The sequence below is a fragment of the Oryzias melastigma genome, linkage group LG24 (assembly GCF_002922805.2).
Source record: "Oryzias melastigma strain HK-1 linkage group LG24, ASM292280v2, whole genome shotgun sequence".
NCBI lineage: Eukaryota > Metazoa > Chordata > Actinopteri > Beloniformes > Adrianichthyidae > Oryzias > Oryzias melastigma.
Window position 1 is genome coordinate 19,292,234 of NC_050535.1, and position 10,021 is coordinate 19,302,254.

At 42.7% G+C, this 10,021-nt stretch overlaps 2 protein-coding genes across 4 annotated transcripts in view; one reads left to right on the forward strand and one right to left on the reverse strand.

The window, feature by feature from the left end:
* The first annotated feature begins 487 nt into the window (after positions 1-487).
* The window catches only part of nsl1 (NSL1 component of MIS12 kinetochore complex), a 23,099-nt gene continuing 13,565 nt past the window's right edge, over positions 488-10,021 (forward strand). Inside the window, exon 1 of one of the 3 annotated variants that reach the window (XM_024291327.2) lies at positions 488-593. Coding sequence is in view for 2 of the 3 variants with exons in the window: in XM_024291325.2 (XP_024147093.1) it covers positions 8,691-8,766 (76 nt within the window). In the remaining variant the exon portion in view is untranslated. Of the gene's footprint in view, positions 594-8,671; positions 8,767-10,021 lie in introns of those variants that run through there. The other 2 variants (XM_024291325.2, XM_024291326.2) reach the window with 2 other exon arrangements.
* Positions 2,652-9,293, reverse strand: flvcr1 (FLVCR heme transporter 1; the record flags this gene model as incomplete). The annotated part of the gene is given in 9 exon segments (XM_024291324.2): positions 2,652-2,699; positions 4,297-4,373; positions 4,450-4,561; positions 4,654-4,759; positions 6,785-6,892; positions 7,068-7,177; positions 7,578-7,645; positions 8,554-8,694; positions 9,152-9,293. Coding segments are annotated over 9 exon segments (912 nt in total), but the record flags the coding sequence as incomplete, so codon positions are not given.

Below are 10,021 nucleotides of genomic sequence, written 5' to 3' on the forward strand. Positions count from 1 at the left end.
ATAAACTCCTGCTCCTCAGGAGGTGTTTTCAGGAGACAATAAACCTGCTCTGGTTTGAACTCTACAGACGTGTTGCTCCCAAAAAAAAAAAAAAAAAAACATTTTTGAAAAGATCTGAAAGAAGCAAAGGTCATCTTTCAGAATACAAAGGACCTAACTGCAGGGTAATCTGATCTGTGGAGTTGGAATCAAACAGATTCTTAAAATCCCCCTATGACATTTTTTTAAATAAAAAAAGCAAAACAAAACCTGTTTTAATTATGATTATGAAGTTTTTAAAGAAAATCCCACTGCCTAAATGTCTTTAAAATACATTTTTTGAGTTGATCTGAAGCCTCTGTTTCCAAAATCTCCTCTGAGGGGCGTTGTTGGAAAGGCTGATAATCTAAAAGGGATTATATCCAAGAGCGGAAGGAGATCTGCTCTCGGCTGCACGCACGTGCAGCGACAGTGGAGGAGGAGTGTTACTCCGCAGCTGAAGTGAAGAGCCGCAACAACCCGTTTAACAAGTTACAGCAGTGTATTGTTTGCTGACGAGGGGATAATTGGCGCATTTACTGGTGGATGTTATCAGCGTGCGTCACTGACGAGCTGTAAGTTTATGTTTATTGAGGAAACCCCCTTTCTAATGCTTTCTCTGTTAGCTAATTTGGTTAGCTTGTTTACTTTCATGTTTGTTTAGCCACTGAAACCGAGCATAAAGGACGAGTGAAGCTAATTTTATAGTTCAGCATTTTGATTGTACGTGTTTAAGTTTGTGTCATACCTTCAGAAGAGCAGTGGTTTCATATTAAGTGCAAGTGTTAACAAACATTGTTATAGAGTCTATATTAACCTGGAAAACAATTACAGATACATTTCTGTTACAGTTTGAATTTACCAAATTGCCTTATTGCTAAGTTTTGTGCTTTGACTTATTTGTGGAAGCATCTAAATGTAGTTTGATTTATTTCTCATTTATTTCAGCTTCAGTTTAAGTAGTGTTATTTTCTTCCACTTTTTATACCACGCAAAGGAAGAAATATTGATGTTCACTCGTACATCCCAGTTGTTGACCTTATGTGAATGGATGTGAAGAGACAAATAAAGATGCATTCAACGGTGGAAATCGGATGAAAGTTTCAGTGTGTTCTAACCGACACCCCAAAGAGACACCAAGTTCTCTGAACCATGCCCCCTCCTGGATTTTCCTTTCTTTCAGGCGTGGCTTTTGGAGCTGAGCAACCCTGATCCCCCCCCCTGACGGGTCATGATAGCTCTGTGTCTCACTATCTTCACGGCTGCTCCATAAAAATGTCAATCAATCAGGGTAATGTGCAGCCATATGGTTATGATCAGAGGAAGTGAAGATCTTCATGGACAGAACTTCCTCCAAAATCCTGATTCTTTCTCCTTCCAGTTCACCAAAGATTCTTTTAGCTAATTCTCCAATGTTTATTGACTGTGATCAATACATTCAATCATTGGTTCCTCAGAGTTCTTGATAAAATAATGAAAGCTAACATCAAAATGCTCTTTCATTGATTTACAATCCTTTCCAACTGCGGTCAAATGAGCCGCCGTTCACATTTCCGTGGTCACATCAAGAAGCTCCGTGGAGTCTGGTGGAGATTTTCCAGCGTTCTCAGTCCTGCTACCGGAAGTATTGGATGAAACTCACACCAAAAATCCAGTGATGCTGATTTGACCACAGAAATGTGAACGGCGGCTAATTTGACTGCAGTCAATGTGAAGATACCATCTTCTCTTCTCCAGAACCTGAACTAGACACTAGGAACAGATGAGGGTTTAGTGCATGTGCAGCAGAGCTGTTGATGGAAAGAAGATCATTCATTCAAACAGAGTCTGTCCAAGACACTTTGATTGATTTAAAAGGAGAAATACTCGGAAATACAAAAACAAAAATGATTTCTCATTACATTTTTTCTCATTCATAAGAAAATGCCACAAATACATGTTGAAAACTCAAAAAATAGGATTTTCATCTGAGGGAGACTGTAAGGGTGAGCTCTGGCAGCATCTCAGTAAAATACACAAACATGAGACATCTTCAATGGACATTTGTAAAACGAAGTCCAACAGAGTCTGAGTGTTTCAATATAAAGAGATCACTTGTGCATTGGAGCTGGAAGTTGTGCGTCGCTTCACGTTGTGTTTGGTCCATTAATAAGAGGTTTAGATAGAACAACTGTACTTCTGTTCATATTCTAGTTTTCAGTCCTGAAGATCTGAGTGCAGGATGACGTCCAGCACATCCTGGCAGAACAGAACCCGGACCCTCCCATGTTCCTCTGCAGCTGAAGATCTGAAGCGTGTTCACTGCAAGAACACGCATTTAACAGGAACAGATTAGGAAGATTCCTAAGTCCTCCTGCTTCATACAGAGATCACACTCTTCATGTGATCGTCTTATTACGCTTCAAATCATTGAGTCCCCCCCGACCGTAGAGGTTCTCTGAGTCCATTGTCTTCCTCAGCAGAGATGTGAACGTGTGATCACTCTGAGGGGAGTTGGCCCGGTCTCAGATGAGCCTCCGGTTGTCTAGGTGATCATGCAAAAAAGGGCGCCACAGGTCGCTTACTTGTGCTATTTCCTGGAAAGCTCCGCCTCCTCCCACAGATCACAGTGAAGTTTCACAGGAAAAACGGACAGATGGCTCCAGGAGGACTGTCCCGGTCTTCTCTTCATCAGGAGGGGGCTGTTGGAAGAAATGGACAAAATTTCCTTAACAGTAATCAGCAGAACTTTAAATCAAGAACACAATGGGTCGCAGGGTCCGTTGTTGTTTGGTCCAGACCAGAGTTCAGATGAACTTTCAGAACAGCTAAAGCAGAAGGACTATCACTGGCTTTGGATCTGACCAAGAGCCGCTCTTGTCCAGGGGGCTGCTACCTGTAGCTCTGGAGCCACATGTGGCTCTTAACATAGAATGTATGTACATTTAAAAAGTGACATACTTTTCAGACAGATATGTCAAATCAATCGGAGGTCAGTGAGCACAGCCGGAATTAAAGATCATTGGATTATAGGATGGGTTTTCTACTTTTAAATAAATTTAAGTTAGCCAAGCTAAGACATGTTATGATCTAGAGTAGGACAGACCGAGAATAGCTTGGCTGAAAAAAAATTGAAGCTGACTGATATCAGACCAGAACCCATTCAGGAAGGCCAAGTGGGCCCCATATGGTTTAAAAATGACTGAAAATTTGGGCTCCGCCTGTGTCTGCCCATGTTGGCTTAGGTGGGTACTCAGTGGGTAGGCTCGCTATGCTAGCCAGATGCCCAGTGAACAGAAGAGCTTTCTAGCTTGCTACTGCGGAGGTCGCTAGCTCGCTAAAGAGGAGCTCGCTAGCATACTACAACAGAGCCCAGGAGCTTTCTAGCTAGATATAGCAGAGCTTGCTAACTTGCTACAGATAAGCTCACTACCAATACTACAGATGATCTCACAAGCACAGCACGCTAGCTTGATATAGAGGTGCTCGTTAGCTCGATACAGCAGTGCTAGCTAGCGCGCTACAGCGGTGCTTACTAACTTGATGCAGAGAAGCTCGCTAGCATGCCACAGCAAAGTTTGCTAGCTCGATACAACAGAGCTCGCTAAAGAGAAGCTCGCTAGTGTGCTACGGTAGAACTCACTAGCTTGCTACAGATGAGCTTACTAGCTTGATACAGAGAAGCTTGCTAGGATGCTACAGCAAAGTTTGCTAGCCTGATACAATGGAGCTCCCAAACTCAACACAACAGAGCTTGCTAGCTCGCTAAGAGGAGATCGCTAGTGTGCTACAGATGAGCTTACTAGCTAGATACAGCAGAGGTCGCTATGCCGTCAACCGAGCGGCTGGCTAGCGTAGCAAGCCTACCCACTGAATGCCCACTAAAGCCAATGTGGGTAGACACATGTGAGGCCACCACAGAAACTGCAGACAAACCCAGTTGGGTGCCACATTTTCTGCCCTTTTTAAACCAAATGGGGCCCATTTGGCCTCACTGGCTGGGAACCAGCTCTTAATCAGACCTGGACAATTAAAACACATTCCTGTAGATATTTTTTTAAATCCTTATATTCTTTAATTTCAGAGGAATTACGTTTTTTGATGATTACTAGAAAAAAAGTTTTGAAGATTTATTCCTTGAACTTGAAGGTTCTGCTTATTGTCCTTTTTACCAATGTGATAAATCAAAGTGAGGGCTCACACAGAGACACGAAAGCTTCCCCTGCACACAGTGACCTTTTAGAATCTCTGCTGCTAAGACAGGAAGAACCTAAAGAAGCCCTTCTTCTGCAGACTCACCGTCTTTAGTCCACTGCTCACATCTCTGCCAGCTTCCATGTTCACACTGTGTCTCTTCAGGTCCGACTTGATTAAGGCTGGAATACAAAGGCAGGGAGCAGCTTTAGCATTTACTGTGACAAGCACACACTCATGGACAGACACACAACCCACCACTGAGAATAGCTCCCACAAAGATCCAGGCGCACAGGAAGAGATTTCCAGCGAGTGGATCATAGTCTGTGGTCAGTTTGCCCTGAATGAGAGTGAAGAGGATCCCAAATATCTGCACATAAACACAGGAGATGTATTCAGCTTATCTGAAACATGTCCCATAGAGACATCTTTTCTCAAAGGCTTATTAGAAGAGACGTGTACCTGAGCAAAAGCATTGAGGAGGCCGGAGGAAGTTCCTTCAGACTCTGGGTAAGTGATCTCTACTCCGAATTCAAAGCCGAGTGGTAAATATCCCGTCATGAAGAAGCTGAAGCACAGGAACATTTTTCTGATGTCAGTTTGACAAGTTGGAAATGTTTTGTAATATTTAGAGCAATTGACTTCTGATTGGAGGGTCCCAGGGTTGGCAAGCGTCAACAGTTTTCTGGGGAAGACACTGAACCAAGATTTGTTCAACAATTTGAAATGTTTTGAAATATTCAGAGCAATTGACTTCTGATTGGAGGATCCCAGGTTTGGCAAGTGTCAACAGTTTCCTGGGGAAGACACTGAACCCCATGTTGCCCATGGTGGTTTTAGGCTGGCGCCAGTGTCCCGCCATCAGTGTGCAAATTTGTATGTGCTTTGATCAAAAGTGTCATCATTACTTTTTTACGTCCACATCTCCCATTTGTCAACCCCTGATTTCTGAAAACAGAAATCACATGGTTCATGTCACAACTCAAACAAAACAGGGTCAGAAACTGTTAGTCTGGTTTTGTTCAGACAGCAGACATCCACACAGCTTTTGAGAATCATGCTCAGCTAAGAGCGTCTGCATGAATGTGGCCTTGAAATCCTCATTTGTTTATTTGAATTTTGGATGGAAGAACCAGGATTCAAATGTTGAAGATATTCAGGAAATTAGGTCAAATGTTTGACGCATAGCATCGACCTTTAGGGCTGAGTCTCAATAAAAATTTTCAGAAATGATTTGATTAACCAGAGCTTGGACTAATTCGATTCAGATTTTCTTTGATTCTTTCGATCCACTCAATTCAATTAAATTTTGAGTTTACACATTTAGACACATTTAAAATATAAAAATACATTAATAACCTATGTATGTTTTAAATATATCTATATTAATCTGAATTGAAATAATGAGATTGTTAATATCATGCAGAGTGGAATGCGCACTTCACTTCCAGTTCACCCCAGTCGACCCGGTCGACTGGCGGTTATGCTCAGCTGTGGTTAGTAAGAGCTTCAACAATTTATATGACATTGTACATCTGGACTTGTCGTCAACTGCTTTCTGCCTCTTTCTCATCGATTGTGTTTTTGGACTCCTACAGCCACGACCCCCACTCCGTAGTCGGCCCACGATGTTGAACTATGTGTGCATGTGTCTGTTTTTTGAGTGTTGTTTGTGTGTCTACAGTAGTTTTATCTCTACAGTCTGTTTAGAAACAAAAATCCGGATTTTCTCTTATGTCTTGGTGCAAACTCCTGCCAGGATTGACACGGATCACTCGCGGCTCATGCAAAAAATAGATCTGACGGCGAAACAACCGCCTTCCGCAGAGGTCTGTGTGAACTACACTACTACTACACTCAACAACGGCGGCGAATGGAAGTAGCCTCCGTTCCGCGCCGCTTCGCTGCGCTTGCACGTGCGGTGTGAACCTGACATAAGACGTCTATAATCTTGATTCATAGATTTCACATTTTAACAGGGCCAGTCCTGGGCATAGTCAACCTAGGTGGCCGCCAAGGGCAGCATCTTCTGGATGTAATGATTTTTATTTTTATAGTTTAACACACCACTCATTTAATGTGCTTTTTTAAGTAACAACTAAAACCATGAATAAATAGCTCAAAAGTTTGATAATCAATAATTTTGCCTAATGCTGCGGTTAGTGTTTCTTTAAAACTTTAAGGATAAAAAAGCAGCAAAACAAGCCCCCAGGGACAGCTGTAAGGTCAAAAAGGAAGGAAGTGGAGGAATAAACTGACTCAAAGCAGAGGTTTGCCTGTTTTATTTACATTCACTTGCTTTGGAATTAACCCCCCCAAACACATTTCAGTCAAAAAAATACTCTTGTTTTCGGTCGGAAACTAAATCCCGTTTCGCCTAAGGTGCCATGCAGCCCAGGTACCGGCGCTGGGTGTAACCTACACCAAAGGTTAACAAGGGCGCCAAATGGAAGTGGTCTCCATTCCATGCTGCCCGCGTGCAGTGTGAACATCTCTAATGCTAATTCATGGATTTCACATTTTAGAATATTGATCCTGGTATAACCGAGGGACCTTTGTATACACAAACACAACAAAACTGTCAGGAACATACCCCAGGACCCCTGCAGTGAAGAACACCAGGTAGATGCCCAGCTTTAAGGTAAACGTGAAGACCACCATGCTCAGAAAGGACAGAAGGTACACAACCAAAGTGGTGATCCTGGAAAAGATGAAAACAACACACAACATTTGTACTAACAAATGTTACCTTCCAGAGAAACACAATCACACACTGAAGCAGTTTGTGGGGGAGCAGTTAAGAGGCATCAATGATGACAGTTTAGACTTCCTTATCAGGTTGCTGTGACTTTGTGTCTATGCATGTGAGTGCTTACTTGTACGTCTTGGTGTGGTCCAGCCATAACCCACATAGGATGGAGCCGACCATCCCGGCAATGACCAGAGTCAAACCGATTCTTCCAGCATTCATTTCTTGGTCCTGACCCTGAAGAGGTGAGCAGACACGCATCAGAGACATGTATCAAAACGATGCATATCTGTGCACTTTGGCCAAGTAAAGGAGTGTCAAACTCAATCTCACAAGGGGCCAAGATCCAAAAAACATTTTAGGTTGCGGGCCGAATAGGATAAACATTTACATTTACATTTATGAACACAGACCAAACGTAAGGTCCAGGAGTTGACCAATTTAAGCAGACTTGTCCAGACCAACAGACTTTTCTAGTCTGAATACACCCTAAATTTCCCCTACACCTGCATCATAGTGTGTGTGGCTCTGCACCAGATCTCACCTTCACCTAACAGTAGCTGAGTTGGCTCCAGTAATCCTGTGACCCCAAAAGGAATTGAGGGATATATAAGATGGAAGTGCCCAAAGGTCTTACCACATAGGAGGACATGATCATCTGGTTGAGGAGAGTGGAAACGGAGTAGAAGGCTCCGGTCAGGATGCCTGAACACAGAGCAAAGAGCTTCAGATCAGCCCCCTTTCCAGACCACATTAATAAGTTCCTTACTTTTTTTTTAGAAAGCGACTATTTACACGTAATTTTCTAAACACGTGGCGCCAGTGGTGTATGGGGTTCCATTTGTGCCAAAAATATGATTTTGCGTGCGCTGTCTATATTTTTGGTCAATTGTCTATGTCTATTGAACATTTGTTCATGTGTACTAAGTCATGTCTTCTTCATGTCAACACTTCTCTGATGATAGCTTTGAATTTGCTCTGTGATGTTTCAGCTTAATGCTTAAAACTTTGCATTTGCTATTGTCGTTGGATCTAGTCGTCAGAAAAGTCCTTAGCAACAATTGCTAGCATGTTAGCTCCTGTCGATTCAAAGAAGATATTGCTTAGTAGTACATAGACGTGAACAAATGACCAATAAACTTGTTCAGTAGACATAGACAATGGACCAAAGACATAGACAGTGGATGCAAAAACATATTTTTGGCAAAAATGGAACCCCATACAACCAGATGAGCTGCCAATCACCCAAATTCTAAATAAAAAAAATCTACTGTTTTTCAACATTTGAGTTCCAGTATCAAAACCTGCTGCCCCCTACCTACACCTCAACCTGGTTGGCTGTTGCCAGGTTAGAGAGCTGGACAAATGCATGTCAAAGCAGAACCTGGAAGATGCTAAGGACCGCAGTGAAGGCAGTGCAAAACAGAAATTTGGCCTGTTTGGGCCAGAGCAAGGCAGGTTCAACCACAGCCTCATTCAAACCTTCGTCTGCTGAGTCAGCAGGAGTCTATACTCGACCCCTGATCCGGCTCACAGAGAAGCTTAATCTGTGGATAAGACACTGACGATGTTCTAGTTAATGAGTGTTGGTGAAATATCTCTGTTTGACTTGCCGTAGCTGATGAGCAGCAAGATGAAGGCTTTGTTCTTCACCAGATTGATGATGGACTGCCTGTAGGAGTAATCCTCCAGCGGGGAGCATGGTAAGACGGCCTGAGCTTGGCTCGGGGGCAGAGGAGGCCGGTCCCGTATGACTGTGGGAAACATCAAAGAGGAAGATTTTCTCATGTGCGCTGAGAGACAGGACCACCTTCAGCTGCTGTCAGGTACCCCCCATCCATGTGAAAGTCAGCTGAATCATTCTGTGCTTAGCTTTTAGCAGGACAGGAGAAACAGCACACCACGTAGCCCTTGTGGCTGTTTTTGGTACTGCATTTGAGGTCCTGTCACATACATGGACCGATAGACCCCAAAGTTGCACGGTTCCCATAATTGTGCCAAAGCACAGAGCAGTGATCAGTGAAAAGGTAAACCCAGGCGTCGGCAACCTTTAACTGTAAAAGAGCTATTTGGGCTCAATTTCTACTGATCAAAACCTAGAAGGAGCCACATAGTGGTAGATCTTCAGGACCAGCTTTGGGCATGCCTGGTCTAGAAAACTCTCTCTTTAACTGGCATCCTAATGAAGCTGCAGTGTCATAATGAGGGTACCTATGACGGTGAGGATGAAGAGCAGTGTAGAGACAGCAGCAGTGCCATAGAACATGATGCTGATGTTGTGACCCGTCAGCTCCATATCCTTTGTTGTCGGAACCAGAACCGGAGGCAACAGGAAGCCAATGGCCGTGCCAAGCTATAACACACAAGAGAGGCCGTTAAAACATGTATATTGTTTATGTTCTTGTTTTCAACAGTGGTTACAAATTTAGGAATAACTAATATTTAGAGTTGTGTTATTATGTTTCTTTAGTGTTATACTTTAGTACTGTAATTTTCAAATGTTCAATTAAAAAAGGGCGGGAGTTATTATGGGGTGTCTGTTGTTCTCAGTACAGTTTTAGCTCAGAATGCAAAAAAAACACCAACAATGATCTGAGTTCATCAATTCCGGTTCAGAGAAACCCGCAGCACTTTATACGGCAAGCCAAAGGGGTCAGTACAGGATTCGAACCTGAGTGAGAGCATTACTCAACCTGGGGATTGCCGCTGAGCTACTCATCTGTGGTAACAACAAAGGCCTGTGTAGCTCTTAAGAAAAACAACTTTCCACGTGTTGTTAGATGTAGACATCAGACTGTCAGGACAGATTTGTACATCCATGGATTTCTCATAATTTTTGAATGGGAATCAACTGTTTCTGTTGTAACAGGATATTGTTTTGGTAATTTATTGCCTCCAAAAAAAGATTTCTAATTGTCTGCAACAAAGAAAGGCAGTTTTAATATTTGTAATAGATTATCAATATAACACATACTTGTAAAAACAAAAACGAAGAAAACAAAGAACAAAAAAGAAACGTTAACTGCAAGCAGTTTTGAATGGGCTAGAACTAGGGGTGTTGCGGATCACGGATTATCCGTG